The sequence below is a fragment of the Mastacembelus armatus genome, chromosome 5 (assembly GCF_900324485.2).
Source record: "Mastacembelus armatus chromosome 5, fMasArm1.2, whole genome shotgun sequence".
NCBI lineage: Eukaryota > Metazoa > Chordata > Actinopteri > Synbranchiformes > Mastacembelidae > Mastacembelus > Mastacembelus armatus.
Window position 1 is genome coordinate 20,303,087 of NC_046637.1, and position 20,416 is coordinate 20,323,502.

The 20,416-nt window shown below is 39.5% G+C and overlaps 1 protein-coding gene across 1 annotated transcript; it reads left to right on the forward strand.

Moving 5' to 3' along the window:
- The first annotated feature begins 246 nt into the window (after positions 1 to 246).
- Positions 247 to 12,261, forward strand: lrrn1 (leucine rich repeat neuronal 1). The gene is made up of 2 exons (XM_026305883.1): positions 247 to 680; positions 9,422 to 12,261. The coding sequence occupies exon 2, from the start codon at positions 9,576 to 9,578 to the stop codon at positions 11,727 to 11,729; it is 2,154 nt and encodes a 717-aa protein (XP_026161668.1). The 5' UTR covers positions 247 to 680; positions 9,422 to 9,575; the 3' UTR covers positions 11,730 to 12,261.
- Positions 12,262 to 20,416: the final 8,155 nt, after the last annotated feature.

Consider the following 20,416-nt stretch of genomic DNA (forward strand, 5'->3'; position numbering starts at 1 on the left):
ATCACATCTCAACCATTCAGAAAGGGTGGATCCCACGAGGACTGTCCCAGTCATGGGGCCCCACCATGTATTAAAAATGGGTATGTGTGTGTGTGTGTGTATGTGTGTGTTTTCTTAGCAGTAATGCCATGTACCCCACCCCCTTCTCCCCATTCCACCCCCGACCCCTCTCCCTCCCCTTTCGCCCCGTGCCCCGCCGTCCCGCCGCCCTCTCCTGCCTTTGTTCTCATCACAACAAGCCCGGAGCAGATGGTGCTCTGCTTTGCTTGGCCCACGGTGACAGACAGGCACTCTCAGCCAATAGCCTGCTGGGGAATCAGCTGACTGGTCTGGACAGCGCCAGGTGTTTTTATCATTTTTCTTCTCCATCCGTAGGAGGAGCAGGTTGTGGTGGCAGAGCGGAGGAATATCGGGACGACGAGCGAGCCGCTCGGTTGGTAGATTGTCTCTGCAGACACAGCACCATGCCTCTCTCCGAGGCACCCTGGGACTGCACAAGCGACAAATCGCTGTAAACAGCCGCCAGCCGAACCCACTAGGATACAGGAATATGTGCCGTTAACGCTATTTGACGAGACCGACCACTTGGCACAATAACATTTGTCTTAGTTATCCTTGTGTACTGATGCGTATATCTGGATAAAGGACCTGTGGGAACACCGGACTGGAATGCCAACAAGGTGAGACCCCTCGGGAAAGGAAAGACAGGGTTTCCACTGCTGTCGCCTGTTAGTATCCTGTTTTTCAGATGTGTTTCCAGTTAGAAAGAAAACATGCTTTAATAATACGATCGGCTGCCATACGACCCCAAACCTAAATTAAACGTTTGGATAGTGGATTAGTGTTGATTTATGCGTAAAATCACGCACACTTTGTCTCTCCATTCATAACATGTTTTCCTGCAAGGACGATGCAACGAGTTCAGATACATTTAGGATGCAGACACACTCAAGGGCAAAATCAATTCTAGGTGTTTTTCTGAATTCTCTGTGGTTGTGCGCATCGCTCTAGCCTTTCATCTGATCTGAATGGATATTAGATCAAGTTCACCTCACGGTGTATTTGATCCGACGCATCGACCCCGTCCGATGCGTCAAATGATATTCCAACAGAAAACAAACTTTGATCTCGTTGCGGTACTTGCCGCGGCAGCAGTAGCTGCCGTGCGGCGTGCGCAGCCTTGTGGAAATGTGATTTGCATATTAATGTTAAAGTGTGTCGGCAGATGTCTCGATTCCTCCGTTCTAAGGGAAAAAAAGTGGGGGAGTCTTCTTCAGGGATAAAGACGAGGCTCTGTGTAAGAGATGCTGCGGGGAGAATGGGCTTGCATTGGCAGGGGGTCTATTGTGGCTCACAAACGCTGCTTCTGCCACTGCAGCTGTTGCGCTTTTGTGATGGAGACTGCTGACTTGCAGACGGACACGCTGTATAAGTGTAGGATGAGAAAATCAGTTATTTTAAGGTTGTAATGTGAGTTTGTTCCTTGGTATGTCAGTTTCTGCCCATGTGGACTCTTTATAGCCTCTGGAAAACAAAGTGCTCAGAGTCTTATTTTCACTAGTGGAGCTGTGGGTCAAATAAAAATTGGAGTATAATAACACAAATACAAACAAGTCAAGCCATGTGGGTTAAATAAACATCATGTCTATGAAGACTGGCAGCTGCTGTCAAACTGAACAAAAGGTGTTCAGTTTTTGCAAACTTTGTCTTCCTTGCTGTGTGATGCCTTTTTTTCACAGAGCAGCAGGTTTTGAGGTGAGCAGAAGGCTGAATCATTTTTTAAAAATCCAATCAACAGGACAGGACAGGACAGGATCACCTGATTGATTTTTTTTTCTTCCCAAAGGGGCATCCTGCCTGACATGGACCCAGCACACAAACACACTGTCAAGATGTCTATTTATTTTAACTTGGAGAATGGATTGGGACAATAGGGAGTGTGTTGTGTGTTGTACTGTAGATGTGTGTATGGGGGGGGGGGGGTTATGAGACAGCAGGGCTAGTGACAGGGGATAAAGGGATCCAGCACCAACACCAACATTTAGGTCCCAAGGGTATAAGGCAGGGTGAGGAGGGTGGAGTTGGGTTATTGAGCTTAAGCCTTTATTGGTGAGGCATCATTAACCCTTTGTCCTCCATGGGCCCCAGGTCTTAAAGACATCAGACATAGTTACAGTTTAGCTGAGGAGGTTCTACATCTTTAGTCAGACCTGACTAATAAAGTCACCCATTAACTGTAGCTGTTTGTAGGCAGTAAGCGGCCGAAGTAGTTAGTAGTGTTACGCTGTTTAATGTCCATGAGCAAGACACTGAACCACACAGGAAACCTATAAGTTGTTTCAAATGAAAGTTTTTCATTAGGATGTAATGTACTATCAGTCCACAGAACTTTATTTCAAATATAATTTTAATCTTATTTACTCCTCTAGACAGAGATAAGGCTGTCAGTCACACAGAAACATATAAAACATCAGCATGAGAAACAATCACTTGAAAAAAGTGGCCCAATCGTTATATAAATAAATCATATGTAGAATTGAATAGAAAAGTAATTTTTGTATTTCTCACCTATTGTAATTGCTTTACTCACAAAGGTTACTGATGTAGACAGCAGTTGCAGTATTAGTACTGCATAAAAGAACTACTTTCATTAAATAATGTGCAAGTTATTTTCTTTATTATTTAAATTAATCATCAATATTTTGAGTATAAGATAATAGAAAACTATTAGACATTTATGTTTAATAACTAATCAGTTATCAAAATAGTACTGGTTAACGCTTTGTTGTTTGATTATTTGATCTATTAATTATTGCAGCTGTAGTAGTAATAATATGGATTTTGCTGTTTAGCATTTTAAAAGACCTGTCAGCCTTTTTTTTTGATGGTGAAGCGACACTTTTGTTTACATCTCGATTACAGTTTGATCTTTTTTGCCATAACGCCTCCGAGCAGTGGTTCTATGAAAAATCAATCAATCAATCAGTCAAGTCAGTCGGCTTCTAGAGCACCTGAGGATTTCCGTCCAAGTGTCCATTGAGAATTTTCCCATCCTGAAGGTGAACGAGTCAGAGGGCAATCAAGCTGCTGTAAAATCAATAGCGTGATGACAAAATGGCCCAGGTGGGGGAGGTTTATTCTGAGTGGTCCAATGTGAAACCAGCAAGCACACTCACTACTTTACTTACACTTTCTCAAACAGAGTATACCAGCAGAAATTCAGCAGTGTGAGTGTGTGTGTAAGTGCACTTCTTCAAGTATAATATAACTGACTTGTATTACACAAACATGGTGTTATTTCCTCTCTAATGTTCCCTGAACTGGCCACTATTTCTACAAGAACAATTAAACCTGCTACATGTATTGTTTAAAAATTATGGGCTCACTTTTCAACTTAACTTTGTTGTATATACATTCTTCTCTTCATTCACTCTTTTTCTCGTGTCTTCATAACATATTCTTCCTTGTCACTCAGGTTTTATCATCTTAACTCAGGAGGGGTTTTATCCCTTCAACTCAGTTCAGTATGTGACAGGATATGTTTATTATAGACTCCCCTCAGGTTTTATTTATCACCTGCTCCACCTGTAATTTGTTTTCCTTATTTCTTACTTTATCTATTTTTAGACATGGAGCCAAATAGACTAAAGCTCAAAGGTAAACGTGGGCCAGCTGTGGTATGTGTACATATGTGTGACTCCCAAGAGAGCCCTAATGCAAGACTCTTGTTATCCAGTTTAAATCACATTTTCATTTTCTCACGTCACTTTCAGTTCTTATCACGTTCAAGGAAGGATTTCCTCAGACAGACTCAGACAGGAATTTGAAAACTGAGCCTTGGACTTAGAGTGTTTATCTAGTTTTTAGATATACGGTACACAAAGACTTTCACATATTTCTTCACATCAACCATGATTATTCAGATGACTCACAGGATTAGGAAAGTGAACTATGATACATACTGTGGAAGTACTCATCACAGACATGTTTTTAACAGGTCGCCTTCAAAATGTTTAATCCCCCTTCAGCTAAAAAAATCTTATTCTGAGCCCTTGGTTGGTTTAGTTGCAGTCTTTAAACATAGATGTATCCATACAATGTTACTCAACTACTATAGAGCTGCCAGTTAAGGAGAATGCTAGTCGTACTGTACCACAAGAAAGGATATTTTTAGATGGTGTCTTCCAGAAACCACTTCTTTAAACTTGATGTAAATGCTATATGGCATGATGGCAGTTAACAAGATGGATTTTAGTATTACACCATAAGTGATAGTTTCTTAAATGGAAATAGCAGTGGTTCTTTTCAGATGCTAGACTCTAATAGGACTCCCTAATCTTCCAACATAAACCACTCCTTACTGCTCTGTGCCCCTCCCATCATGTTTTGCTACAGCCTGAACTAAGGATGCTTGGTTGTGACTAAACACATAAAAGGTAGCCTCCAGTCCAATGCTGCTGTTAGTTGACTAATGTGTCCCAGGCCTATGGCACAATCTCTCCATCCATCCGTCTATATAGCTTGGATAGTCATCCCTAGCTGTAACATCAACATCCCCATATCCCTTAAGGGTTCCACAAACACAAGTTGAGAGCTGTTTTAGGTGATTAACAGAATAGGACAGCAGAAACGATGTATTTTGTCACACCAAACAATGTTTGTTTTTCAGTCTTCTGTATATTCTGAAGTGTTTTTATTGATGAATTGGTTTATTGTATACAATTGCAAATTTTCACAGTGAGGTCTGTTGATTATTGAGAGTAATTGTTGAAATTTTTACAAAGTCTGAGGAAGGGAACTCTGTGTGTGCCTTAGCGACTGTACGTTATGTATATGTGAGTTTTTTATCCAATGTGAATCTGCCTAATGATCATACAGGCAAGCCATCAATTCTATACAGAGATTTGTTCAGTAAGAAAAGCCTGTTCACTCAATTGTGTATTATGAGGAGTATGACCCTGCAGGTGTGGGAGACCACACAAAGGTTAGGTACTCAAATTTCATCTTTCATAATGTTATGTCATTGTACAAATGTAATAGAAATCACCAGAGCACTGCATGAATAAATAGTCTTCTGTACTTTGGATTTCATGACATGAGTTGACTATGGCACACCCATTAAAATAAAATGCTAATTCTGTTCATTCCTCTTGACACCATAAACAGAACCACGAAACCACAGGAAATGAATCATATCTTAATACATCCATTGGTAATCCATGTTTTTTCTACATTGATATTGTACTGTTACCCACAGAACGTAACAGAAAATTAATTATTGCAGTTTTTTTTTTTTCAAACAATGTTTTCAGAATCATTTTACAACAGAAATTTCAGATAAGACAGATATGGACCGATAATGTCTATGAATATTAGGTCAGGGTACTGTTGGTAGCGGCTGTAGGAATGAATCTCAGCAGGGGTGCAGGAATGACAACTGGGAGGTTAAATCACTGAAAGGTATGCAATCTAATAAAAAAAACAGAAAATGTCTGACAGATGGTAAATCAACATACTCAGAACTCACAGATATGGACAAGTAATCTGTGTCTTTTAATAAGTAAAACTTCCCCTGGAGTCACCCTTACTAAACACTGTATAAAACAAATTAACATATAGTAATCTCACATCCTACAGCAGGTGTTGATATTTGCTGTTTAACGCAAGAGACCATGTCTTAAACCGTATGGAACTGTTTCTTAAACGGTACGTATTTCAAGCATCCTATTCACAGGTTCAAAGTTGGTTCATAGTTAAAACCTCTGGGTTTTTCCGCTTCCTGCCTTTGGTGTTGTTGAGCATTCTTCCACCTGCTGTGTGTTGTAAACTTTCCTGTGGCTTTGGGATTACAATAGATCTGTGAATCCTGTGTCAGGATGTCCCAGATAGCTTTTAGTTGTTGAAAATCAACCAACAGGATGTTGACACACATTTTGTTTTAAGTGCCTATTCTTACAACATCAGAACTTTAAACAAAAATCAGCTAACCCAATTTTGCTTTGTCTGCTGCGTCATGTTTTGAATGTCCAGTACTAAATAGTATTAGAAACATGTTAATCTTACATTGCAAAAAGAGGAGGGCAGAAAAAGCTGTCAGCGTTCACAGAATAGGGAGAATCGAAGATTAACCTCATTTGTGCTATACAGAGAATGGACATTGTAAGAGCAAACAATTATGTGTTAATATACAGTAGCTGGCTTGTGATCTGGATGTTTTGGATGGATTGTTTGACTTTAGCAGCTTAGAAAATGTAAATTTACTAGTCCAGCCTTATGAGAAAAAAAACAAAAACAAATACCTATCCATTTATAAGACAGTAATGTCAGGTAAATAGAATGGATTTAAAACTGTGTCTTATGAGTATGGATAGAGCTTAATACTGTTGAAATGTGAGCTTCACATTTTTGTCAATGCTAGGCAAATGACTTTAAGTATTACTGATAGAATATTTTGTCATTAAAAACATTCCAAACAGGCACTTAAGATTGTTTTTTCATAATGAGATTACCAATGCTTTAACACTTACATAGGCACAGTATGTGTCTTAGATTCCACTGATGTTGCTTTTAATTAAAGTGCTAAGTGACCAGGTCCTCTCCTCTGGGTTTGATTCCAGTAGAACACTACCCCCAGCTAATCTCTTCTGTATCTCCATCCACTAATCCTGACAGGCAGAGCAATCGCCACAATATACACAGTCCTGTACCTTAAAGACAGGATACTTTACTACCACTGTTTCACCCATGCTCCACCCTAACCCTGTCACAGGGAATTCCCAGTATAGGAGGAGCAGAGCCACGTTTCTGTCTCCACAGTGCTGTTGCCAGGCAGTTTGCATTTAGATCAATTAGTCAGCTCTGTTGTTTGAAATCCTCTTAAGAGTCACCTTCTAAAGCTGGTGGTGCTCAAGAAGCAGTGTGGTAGGGATGGCCATGGTATGGTAGAGCTGCTGGGTGGCTCTATTGGATGGTGGGGTGCCTCCTTTAGTAAACAAACCTAATTGAGTAATGGGATCTCTTAAGCATTGCTGTAGGAAAGTGGAAGTACATGTGTTTGTAAAGAAGGTCTGGTGACCTAATCTTTTCAACCAACAACAGTGAGGGATCAGTCTGTTGCATAGCTATAGTGTGTTGATATACAGAATTTACAGGGTTACTGAGTGAGGCATATGTCAGAAACAGTAAAGGAAACAAAAAGGAATATTAAAAAGAAGTGTTTATCCCACCCTGAAGTTAAAACTCATGGGATTGTAATTACTCTTGTATGCCTTTTATCAATAGTCAGAGCTCAGCAAAGGTTTTATAAGTCAATATGAGAGAAAATTAACATCTGAACCAAATTTCAAGACAGTCAATCTGAAGATTTTGTAGGTTTTTTGCTTGAAAACAAAAATGTCAACCTTATTGGGGTGCCAAAGGAAAAATCAGTAGCCTTTCTTCTCTGGGGGCAATGAATGTCTGTGAAATATTGATATGCAAACCACAAATGTATTTAAAACTGACAATCATTCAGGCTCAGTCAGAGTTTGGTCAGGTCAGTCACTATATCCATATATGTACCAATAGCCCAGTAGGCTCTATGGTGAAGAGGATAATCTGAATAAAGGAGGTTTTTGCTGAACTTCTTTTTTGGCCAGGATTTGTTGTAGCCAGTGGAGCCTGTAGGAAGTTATTGGCCACTGTTTTTTTGTATGGATTGAACAAAAAGTGCATTAGAAACCATACTTGGACCAAAGTAGTGAAGTGATCATCACAACTAATAGAATTTTATTACCATTCTAAAAATGATTGTTCGGCCCATACATTATTGCACAGTGGGGGGTTTAAAATTTGGCACTGGCGTTGAAAAAAGTTGCTTATTTTGCCAGAAATAATGCTTTATCTCCCACTTTCTTGCAGTAAGTGTTACTGCCATATGCACTGGCAGATGTCTATTGCACCTCTGAGAATTTCACATTTGCTGAACCAAGTGACTGCATGGGCTATATCGGGGTCTCTCATCCTCTCATGAGCCACTCTGGAAATCCCTATTTGTAGTGATAATTGTTCTTAGAGAGCAGCATGGTGGTTGAGTGTTTAGCACTGTTGCCTCACAACAAGACGGTCCTTGGTTCAAAACCCAGCAGGGGCTTTTCTGTGTGAAGTTTGCATGTTCTCCCTGTTTTTGTGTGGGTTTTCTCTGGATACTCCAGATTCCTCAAAGCATGTATGTCAGGTTGATTGGTGATTCTAAATTGCCCATAGGAGTGAGAGTGAGTGTGTGTGGTTTTCTGTCTATATGTGGCCCTGTGATGGACTGGTACACCCTGGAGAGGTCCCTGTAACCCTAAATAGGAATAAGTGGGAATGGATAATGGATGAATGAATGAGTAAAATACAACTGCTCAAAGTTTTTTCCCTTCCTTCTCGTTTACATCATTCTGAAAGTAATCCTAAGTCTGCTGAAAACTTTTTTTTTTTTCAAGTTTGCCCTAAATTCAAAATGCCAGAGATGTTGCATTAAAAATTAAGATGTGCTCCTTTTTTGCTTTCTTTGAGACATGGCACATACTAATATCTTGTAGTGCTTAATGATGTTCGGAGAAACTAATGATCGAGTCCTTATGAGCCTGTTGGATAGATGAAAGCCCTCAGTGGAATTTGATCTGTTTCCAAGTAGTTTTGGAGCCATGTTTTGTGCATGTGTTGTAATGAGCTGAACTAGCATTTTCTCAAAACTGTTTATGCTGCACATAAGCTGCAGTCTCAAAAGAATAGCAGAGAGGCAGTTGTTCTTATTCAGTCTGTTTTCTTAAGTAATCACTATATTTATTAGAAACATGAAAGGTTATGTTAGAATTCACATAATCTTGGCTGTAGACTTTGTTGCAAATTGACACCAAATAAAAAGGGGAAAAAGCTAAAGGGAATGTCAATAATTTGGTGGCTCTTTGGTAAGTATGGAACAAATTCAGATTTTTACCTGATGGTGGTGCCAAATCTCATCACTATCTGTCCAATAGTTGTTGAAATATTTTACTAAAAACAAGAAATAACTACATTGTTGCTCTAGAGAAAGTCAAATCATAAGGATTTCTCCTCTCATAACCAGAAATGTCTACACAATTTTGGGGAATCTACCTAGTACATGTTAAGGTATTTCACAGGAAAGTCAATATGTGGCTTTGACATTCTGGTTGCAACAGATTAAAGGTCAGGGATTCACCAAAGTCCTCAGCATTCATCTTCTGCACAACAGGAACACCTGTATCAAATTTCATGCTAAGCTGTCCTGTATATGTATTTTACTGAATGCCAAAACCAACAAATTCATGATGGCACTAAATCTAAATCTAGCAGATTACCAAAATCATTAGAATTTATCCTAAAACCTAAGGGTTTTCTGTATAATGACATGTATTTTTTTGTCTTACTTTTCCAGATTGTCCCACAGTTTCCAAGATCGTGCTGTATTCTATGCTTAACTTCAACTCAGTTTCACTGGACTGAAAGATCTAATCAGCAGAAAGGCTGGTTAATGACTGTAAAGCACTGTCTCCCAAAGTCATTGGGCCCTCCTCCTGTCCCTTCCCAGCATGGCTAGGTGGAGATTAGAGTGCTTTTATTTGGGCCAGGTGTTTATTGGCTTAATCTTGGTATCAATCGAACTATCCTATGTTCAGAGCAATGAGTGTCCCCAGCTGTGTGTATGCGAGATCCGGCCCTGGTTTACCCCGCAGTCAACCTACAGAGAAGCCATCACTGTGGACTGCAATGACCTTCGCTTAACACGCATTCCAGGGAACCTCTCCAGTGACACTCAGGTTCTCCTCCTACAGAGTAACTACATTGCCAGGACCAGTGAGGAGCTGGAGCAGCTCTTCAACCTGACTGAACTGGACTTGTCCCAGAACAATTTCAGTAGCATTCGAGATGTTGGCCTTACCAATATGTCCCAGCTCACTACACTTCATCTGGAAGAGAACCAGATCACAGAAATGCCTGATTACTGTCTACAGGACCTCAGCAACTTGCAAGAGCTCTACATCAACCACAATCAGATCAACAGCATATCTGCCAATGCCTTCTCTGGGCTTCACAACTTGCTCAGACTTCACCTGAACTCCAACAAGCTCAAGACCATCAACAGCCAGTGGTTTGAATCTACACCCAATCTGGAAATCCTCATGATTGGGGAGAACCCTGTGGTTGGAATAATGGACTTTAACTTCAAGCCACTGGGCAACCTGAGAAGCCTTGTTTTGGCTGGGATGGATTTGACAGACATCCCCGGAAATGCTTTTGTGGGACTTGACAATCTTGAGAGTCTATCTTTTTATGACAATAAGCTCATGCGAGTTCCTCAGAAAGCTCTCCAGAAACTACCTAACCTCAAGTTCTTGGATTTGAACAAAAACCCAGTGCACAAGATTCAGGAAGGAGATTTCAAGAACATGTTGAGATTGAAGGAGTTGGGTATAAACAACATGGCAGAGCTGGTTTCTATTGACCATTACGCCTTTGACAACCTTCCTGAACTCACTAAGATGGAAGCTACAAATAATCCCAAATTCTCCTACATCAACCACCAAGCCTTTCGTGATGTCCCAGCCTTGGAGAGTCTAATGCTGAACAACAATGCTCTGAATGCTCTCTATTACTCCACAGTGGACTCCCTCCCCAACTTACATGAGATCAGTATTCACAGCAACCCTCTTCGCTGTGACTGTGTCATCCAGTGGATGAGTTCTAACAAAACCACTGTCCGCTTTATGGAACCTCTGTCCATGTTTTGTGCCATGCCAGCAGAAGTCAGGGGTATGCATGTGCAGGAGGTGCTCCAGAAGAACTTAGCAACCCAGTGCCTGCCCATGATTTCTCATGATACCTTCCCCAGCCACCTCAATTTGGACATTGGCATGACCGTGGACTTGGACTGCAGAGCGATGTCCCAGCCAGAGCCTGAAATCTACTGGGTAACGCCAATGGGAAACAAGGTTATGGTGGACACCCCATCAGACAAGTATACCCTCAGCAATGAAGGAACACTGAGAATTTCTCATGTTCAAGTAGAGGATTCTGGCAGATACACTTGTGTAGCTCAAAATTCAGAAGGGGCTGACACAAGAGTGATAGCCATACGGGTGAATGGCACTCTGTTAGACAGCTCCCATCTTATGAAGATCTATGTCAAACAGACAGAATCTCATTCAATCCTGGTCTCCTGGAAAGTAAACTCAAACGTAATGATCTCTAACCTCAAGTGGTCATCTGCCACCATGAAAATTGACAACCCACATATTACTTACACTGCCAAGGTACCTGTGGATGTCCATGAGTACAACCTTACGCACTTACAACCAGATACTGAGTATGAGGTGTGCCTCACCGTCTCCAACATCTATCAACAAACGCAGAAGTCATGTGTGAATGTGACGACAAAGCAAGCAACCTTCACTGTGGAAATATCTGACCAAGGGACCAACACCGCTCTCGCAGCAGTCATGGGAACATTGTTTGCAATCATCAGCCTGGCTTCTCTGGGTGTGTACATTACTAAGAGGTGGAAGAGGAAAAACTACCATCATTCTCTGAAGAAGTACATGCAGAAAACCTCGTCAATACCACTAAATGAGTTATACCCTCCTCTTATCAACCTGTGGGAGGCAGACAGTGACAAGGAGAAGGAGGGTTCATCTGAGACCAAACCCAGCCAGGTGGACACCAGTCGCAGCTATTACATGTGGTGAAAGTTAGTTACTATCCACTGAGACATAAAGAGACACGTTTCTTTGAGGAGCACAAATATACCTACTTGCTTCTTTGTGTAAAAGTGAAATGAGTCATCTTTCATCATTCCTTCATGTCTCTGTTTTGTTTTCCTCGATTTTCTCTGATTTGCTCTCTAAAGCAAATTTTTATATCTTTAGTTTAGCATATTACCATTTTACCTCTCGCCCATTTTGACACACAATATGGCAGCTTTGTTTAGCTTCCTGAACTTAGTAGTCACTGTGCTTTATTTTTAGTACTTGTTTTGATGCACACAGCATGAATATTGTCATGGATTCGTTATGTATGAGTGAAGGAAAATCTGAAATCTGACCTGTTTTTGATATGTTTTCTCTGGCAGAACTGTTAGAGACTGCAATCTTTCTCTCTCCTGTAAAACAGTTTCACTGTTGACTGTTGTGCACTGAAATATATATATATATATATATACCAATTTGTCTATCAACTCAAATATAAGCTGACAAAGTACATTTAGACTTGATATACTGTCTATTGAGTAATGTTAGCAATTCTTCTGTAATGTTGTATCAGCTATGATTTAATTTACTTTTTGTACATTAAATAACAGTACATTGATTTAGATTTTACATTTGCAGAGCCACTACTGTAAACCAGCAATAGAAATATGAATGTTATAAACTAGGTAAATAGATGTAAGGCTTTTTAAATTTCTGAAATATTTCTTTCCTTATTTTGCTAGAATATGTCTACAATCACTGGTTTTGTTGTGGTTTACACACACTAATATGTTGTTTATTGAGAAGCAATTTAAATAAAATCTTCTTTACTCATATTTTTTAAACCATGATTTCAACACCAAGTGTTATTTTTATAAACAAAAATACGTGTTGTTTGGAGAAGCAGATGTTTCCAGGTTCCAGAGGGTTGAAAGCTTCAGTTGTTGCAGGGAAAAATCATCATCTCATATTAATATCTTAAAATACAATTTTATTATTATTTTTTTGTGTGAGGAGCCTAGCTGTAGGTGTCAGGCTACAGGCTAGAGCCTATGTGTTGATAAAGCAAGAATGGGAGACGCAGACTTTCCACGTGTTTGCCTCTGCAAAGTAATTATCAGAGAATAATTTCAATTCTCAGTCCCAGTAGAATATAATTACTGCACAAAATGCCTCGGAGTACATAGAGTAAGTTCAAAAACAATGAAATTAGTCACTCAGAACCAAGGCAGTGGTTATAGTGTCTGTATTTTTGGTTCACTGTCTGTTTCATTATACAAGGCATACCTCTGCATATCCAGCATAACAGAAGAGAAAAGCTCCAAGGAGATGGTGATTATGCATAATGGACAGTCACAGCAAGAACAGACACTGCAGCAGTATATGGCACTAACCAACCCTGGTATTATCATCCAAATATTTCATATTCTCTCCACTTTGTAAAATATGTTTCACTAAATTTACTGCACAATGCACTGCCAATAATTCATCATTCTGCTATGTTGGATTTTTATTTTCATTATAGGTATCTCTTTTCATCTGTCAGTAAAATGACTTCAAAAATCCATCTGCTCTATCTGCAAAAACTAGTGAGATCAATATGTTGAGTTACTGCCTATGCCTTTGCAAGGTCCATAACTCTACCGCAATGCAAATCCCAATATGAGAAACACACTGTAGAAAAGTGGCTCTCCAGTGGGAGCACAGAAGCTCTGTTTGTTTCTGATGTTGACTGACAGCTTTGGGCTTTGCGGTGCAATCAAATGATCTCCGTCTAGTCTCCCTTGACAACCTGCTCGTTCTCCTGCCCCTTTTTTCTCAATTATTGCTGGAATGGAGACAAATACTCATCCATTTGAGAGAAACAATGGAGAGTTCATCAAACATTTTAATATTTTTGTGTATAGTTGCTGTTTTCATAGTGTCACAGACTGTTAGCATTGAGTTTGTACTTTTGTAGATATTAATAAAACAGAGAATATTATAATATAATAACTTTAGTATACTTGGCTTTATATAGGTTTTTTATCTGTGCAGAAAAGAAATACATCCTTGATGAGTTTTTTAATAACTTGCATAGAAATTTGTAATTAATGTAAAGTGTTACAAAAAAATGGATATAACCTCTATATTTATTAGCAGTACAAATACAATTTTATAATACATTAGAATTGTTGCAGATATAATGGTATTACAATATCATTATATTTGCAACAATTCTACTTCCAGGAACATCTAATATATTAGCGTTAGGGTCAATTTTGTCAGTTTTACTTATATATAAATCCATTTTCTCACATGACAGCTTAACAGAACGCATCCACTGATGAAGGCCACGGGAACCTGTTTGTTTTTTGTTTTGCCATATATTATTTCTGAGGTCAAGAATGGTCCTTCAAGCTAAACCTGCTAAACCCACATGAATTTAAGTTATTCATTCAGTGTTTCATCCATTATATATACCCTCTTATTTCCATTCTGGGTCACGGGATCCGCTGGAGCCTGTCCCAGCTCTCTTTGGGTGAAAGGCAGGGGTACACCCTGGACACGTCACCAGTCCATCACAGGGCCACATAGAGACAAACAACCTCACACACTCAGACTCACTCCTATGGACAATTTAGAATCACCAATCAACCTGACACACATGTGTTTGGACTGTGGGAGGAAACCGGAGTACCCAGAGAGAACCCATGCAAGCACGGGGAGAACATGCAAACTCCACACAGAAAGGCCCCTGTTGGGTTTCGAACCAGGAACTGCCTTCCTGTGAGGCAACTAAGTGCTAACCACTCATCCACTGTGCTGCCCAAATTTAACTTTTAAACAATTTATTTTAAACCTGTGTGTGAATGATTAGTACATGTGTAAAACCTAAATAAATTATTTATAACATGTAATATACAGAATGTGTGTAGTTAAATATCATTATATATCATTACAGATGTTATAATGTTATATTGTTTACCCAGCATTCTCCAGCTGTTTAGACAGTAGCTACAGATCCAAGATATAAGCTGTAATAGTTGTCAAATATGCTAATATTAATATATATATATATATATATATATATATATATATATATATATATATATATATATATATATATATATATATATATATATTCATCTGTCTTAATATCTACTTAAAGCTGCATCATAAGCTAAATATATATTTCCTCATTACTTACAAATGATAAATAGAGTGGTTAAAATAAAGTGTTGCTACACTGTTGCATTCCTTCATGGACAGTGATGTCAGGTGTTGCAAGAAAAATGTCAGTGAATGTCAGTAGCTCTTTAGGGAAACCTGTGTCCTATATTGAAAATGTGAACATGATAGATAGAGGAGGGAAAAGCAGCAGCAATATTGCATTTGTTAAACCTGCACATTTAAACTGTTTCTTTGAAAAATCCACTGCTGTCTTTTTATCTCTATAGAATGGACAGGCCTTTATACCAGTGCAGTGGGTAGCCTAGTAACGGACTGGAAATCAGCTCATTGGGACAGTTATCAATGAAAGCTTTTCAAAGCCTGTGCTGCAGCCTGCATCATGTCCCATCCCAGTGGCCTGTTTCCATGACAACCCCTCCCTCCATCCACCTGCGGGTGCTAGCAGCCAAGTGAGAGAAGTCCCCACAGCCCGAAATACCACTGACAAGGTCAGCAACCTGCAGGTGGGAAACCACTAAAACATCATATACGCTTTCAAAGGTGTGGAGCAAGAAAAACCCCATCTTTGCACTGAAGGTGAAGTAGAATGGCACAGAGGGCTCTTCTGCTGAATTTCATGCTTCTTTTTCTTCTGTCATATTTTTTTCAGGTGATATTTGACAAAGATCCTTTTTGCCTCTCTTTTCAGCTTCTTTCTGATACACCCCATGTAGTCACAGAGAAAAGTGAATCCATATTTAATCTTTGTCCACTGAGAAAGCAGAAATCTAAGACAGACATTCTCCAGCCACTTAGATCCCTTATGGAACAGCAGAATAAATCAAATGAAGAGCAAATGAGGAGTTGAGCTCCAGCATAGCGTTAACCTGCATACACTTCTCACACTGTTACACTGGAAACTTTCTTTATTGACCATTTGCTCAGCCACACCCCCTTAGTGTTGAACATGTAACACCTATGCAGGTAAGAATTAAAAACTGGATCAGTTTTACCACTAAAGTTGTTTTGTAACTTTTGAAACAATAGATCCTTTCAGACAGAGATAAAGAAAAGCAGGCCTGGTTGATTTAGCTATGGATATAGTCTTTTACCAGCCCCCTAAGGGAAAATGCAATAGAGATGTAATACAGATTTTCTTTTGTTCAATGAATGCACTTAATAAGTCCTGACTGTACTGATCCACAGCATATTTTGTTCAACTTGTGTTGCGTCCTGCTTGAACACATACACACAATATTGTTTCTTTGTGTTGGGCTGCTTTTATGTTGTGTTTTTGTGTTTTATGTTTCGTTTTTTGCTCGTGTGTCCACTATTGCACATCAGTTTTCCACAAAGGGACAAGCCACTGCAAAACAGAAATAAACCTTTTGACATGACTCAGCAGAGAAGAAAAATTGTGTGTTAAGTTTCCAACATGTTCCTCTAATTACACTGACATCCATCACCATGTTCACGCTATACATAGTTGCCAGAAAAAAAAAATTCTATTGGACATTTTTTTTTCTTAATTGAGTTGTTTTTTCACCCTTGTATGGATAGTGGGATGGAGGGCGAAGGGATGAACACTTATTTTCTTTTCTGTTTTTACAACTAAAATGAAACTGTCCTTACAGCTTGTATGTTTTTTCAAAGCTAATTATTTTAACCATTTCTTCTGCTGCTGAGGGTCACACTTATCAGTAATTTCACTGTTCAGATAACAAGAGTTCAAGTTTAAAGTGTGATTATTAAAAAATACAAGTGCCTCCTCCAAAGCTGAGTGTGATCATAGTCAGTTACGTACACGAAAGTCCAGTGAGTAAAAGCAAAATGCATTTCACTGAATTTTGATGGTTGAGCATGCCCTGGCGCTACGCTGCCTGCATTTGGATGATGATGATGATGATGATGATGATGATGATGATGATGAGCTCCACTTTAACAGAAATGATGATTATCAACTGAGTTCAATTCAAGGTCATCTTGCATGTTGTGTTTATCCATGCAAATGAGGAGGCATTCATAACCAGAGTTAATTGTCCTTATTGAATGCATTGATCACGTTATATTCATTGTTGTGGTGAAAGTGTAGGGGGGGGGACTTCACACCTCTTCCTGAGAGTAACTGGCTGCCCTGCAGAGATAACACCTATGGGCCTGTTCTCTTATTATTCCCACATTCTCGCAAGTACAAAGATAAATTTAACTACTCGCAAAGTGCTTTCCACTCAGCAAGCTTTTGATGAATAAAGCTGTGATGGTGATGAGAATGAAGCTGTTAGGTTTGCATGACCTCCATCAAATTCTTATGGTAAGGATGTAATTTGTAAAGGAAACAGATGCAACAGCTTTGAAAAATTTGGACTTGAGATAACAAAAAAAAAAGAAGCAATTTCTTATTTACTAGACCCAACCATTTCTTGGCCTCATATGGCTTTGCTGCTTTTATTTTTAGCCACTATAACAACATGGTAATGTCAGTGTTGGTCTGTTCAACACTTTCATTCCAATTAAAATAAATACTGTAAGAATTACCTGCCATCAAAGTTGGGCACAGAATCCTAATCTTGTCAAACTGTGTTTTCAGTATTGGTGCAGAGAGGTGAATAAACAGTTACTGGGCAACAAAAAAATCTCTCAAACAATCCTACAGCCTGTAGAATATGAGTCAGATTTGAAGCATGTTTGATGGAACCCATTGTTATTATTATAGACTTCACTAAACACAGAAATTCAATTTGGATAGGATGAATACAGTCATGAGGAGAGGAGGTTAGTTTCACTTGTTGTCTATGTCGTTTACTTGTAGATGTGACAGGATCATTTCTTCTATGGTAGCTAAATTATAGAAGGTGTGCTGAGTGACAAAGCACATCAACAGAAGTGTGGAACCATAATGCATTTTCAGTAACGTTAATCATCTGTTAAATGCATAATGAATTGTTGGACGGATTGTTCTGGTGTTTTCTCCCAGGGCCCAATTAAAGAGCTCTGCTTTTTGCCTGTAGAATACCATAAGTGTGAATGTGTGTCAAGTCTCTTAGTGCTGACACACAGGCTTGAAGCTCATTTCCATCTTCTTAGATGTAGCGCCTACTGTTACGGTTGTGTCTTTATTCAAACAGGAATGTAAAGTGGTCCGCAGTTATGTCAGTATGCACGAGAATAATAATCTACAAGTGTACAGAATAAACAAAAGACAATTTAAATAAGCACACACATTCCTGTTACAATAGGAAACACACTTTTGCAGAACACACTAAGGTGAAACAATACTGGGAGAGTTCAATCAGAGGTACCAGCACTCCATTACTCTATAGATAGCATACTCATCAAAACGGTACAAAATGTTCTGTTATATTGATGGTGTGTGTGTGTGCGCGCGTGCGTTTGTGTGTGTGTGTGTGTGTGTGTGTGTGTATGAGGGTGCGTGTGTGTGTGTGTGTGTGTGTGTGTGTGTGTGTGTGTGTGTGTGTGAGTGGGTGTGGGTGTGCTGGGGAGAGGGGTGGGGCAAGTGTATGCATGCACATGTGCATACATTACAGTAAATGGCCAAGTGGCAAGCAGATTATAGAAGTGGCCTGACCTTATGCTGCTTCTGACTTTTCAGCCCACAAAGTGGTGACATTAGAAAGCAGGTCAGAAAAGGTCAACCATCTGTTGAAATTCAAAATCCATATGGGCCTAGCCTTTATTAAGGTCCTAATTTACATTATAACATGAGAGATGGTACATGTGCAAACATTCTTGTTGCTTTGTTAGTTTATTAAGAAGATGAATGTAACACTTATAATGATTCATTTATTCTAACAGTATCAGCGAGGCCTAATGGGTGGCAGTGTCAGAATCTCATTCCTCTGGCTGGTTTGGAATATGAGTAACTACTGGGATGACATTCATGGTGCCCAGAAAAAAATAGATCCTTGTGACTTTGGTGATCTGCCAGCTTTTCTTCTAGCAGCAGGTCAAAGTTTTCACTTATCGAATAAATTATCAATAGCTGATAAATGGATTTGCGCATAAGGGCAGCATGGTGGCTGAGTGGTTAGCACTGTTGCCTCACAGCGAGACAGATATCAAATGTTCCCAGAGGATGAGTCCTCATGACTTTGGCGATCCCTGACTTTTTCCTAGTGCCATTAGGAAGTTCAGCTGTTGACATCTCATGCTTTTTTGGCCAAATTACTAATGCCTGAATTAACCTTCAGAGGTGCTTTGTGTTTACTGCCAAACTGGCACCCTAACATGCTAAGATAGGTAACAGGGTAAATATTATTCTTGCTCAAAGGACGACATTATCTTATATTCTGTCTGGGGAGACAAACTCTAGTTGCCTTCCATGGTTTAAAAACCTTTTCTACCTTCCATGATGATGACACAATTTTGAAAAAGTGCTCAATGTTGTGTGTTTCCAACCGTCTTCAGTGTGATTGCTGCAAATTGGCTTCTCATAGACAGCCCATTTCATGCATTAATGCGTGCATGCTGAAGGCAGACTGTAGAGACAACTCTGACAAATATGGAGCCAGATTGTTTGCATGATTATTACTGATGAAAAAATGGACAGCGAACAGCAGGTATGCACACTGTCCCCTGTTACCACTGCAGACAGGCACTGAGGAACTAGGTAATGTACATAATAAGCGATGTGATGATACCCGTGCATTTGTCCCTCTTATATCCAGGGGTGTGCTAATGATTTAGTTGATTGCATCTTGTGTTGTTCCTAAACTAAGATCGACAGGTTGTTCTATTGCAACACTGGCCTTGAATTGACCAGCAAGACTGAAATGAAAATGCTGTTTAACACTGAATTAACGTGGGTTTGACAAGGCACAGTGAACATGTAATTTAAACAAATCCAAATGCACACAAATTGAGGTGAGAGTCTCTTTTGTCTCGCCGCAGCACAAGAGAAAGTGTCCACTGGTTATTATAGCCCATTTAAAACGCAGACACTGACCCATGGCCAGCTAAGTGGAAACAGACAAAGGGTATTGATTGGATTGAAAGAATGGGGCCTCTCGAGTGATTCAACATCTTTACAGGGAACACGCCTGGTTGACTTGATTTGTGAAAGCTGTGAATTGATTGCTGGAGGTTATGCACTGCTGTTATTCCCCTTTATTCTTTAAACACAGTACGACTTGTGCTACTTACTGTGTGTTATTCTTATGAGAGTAAAATGAAACTTAGCCACAGAGCTTGATGTAATGTACGTGAAGTCCTGAATGGAGCCTGAAAATTTCTTAACTAAGATTTGAATTTCATTTAATCCAAATAATGATACTGTTTAAACAAACCACATTGATTAAACATTGTGGTTGTATGTGTAAATTTGTCATCGATATACTTAATAAACACTCACTACAGCATTCGTAATTTCGCATAGTTCTGTAAATCCATCCATCATCTATACCCTCTTCTTCCTATTTAGGGGAACAGGGATCTGCTGGAGCCTATCCCAGCTCTCTTTGGGTGAAAGGCAGTGGTACACCCTGGACAGGTCACCAGTCTATCACAGGGCTGTTCTG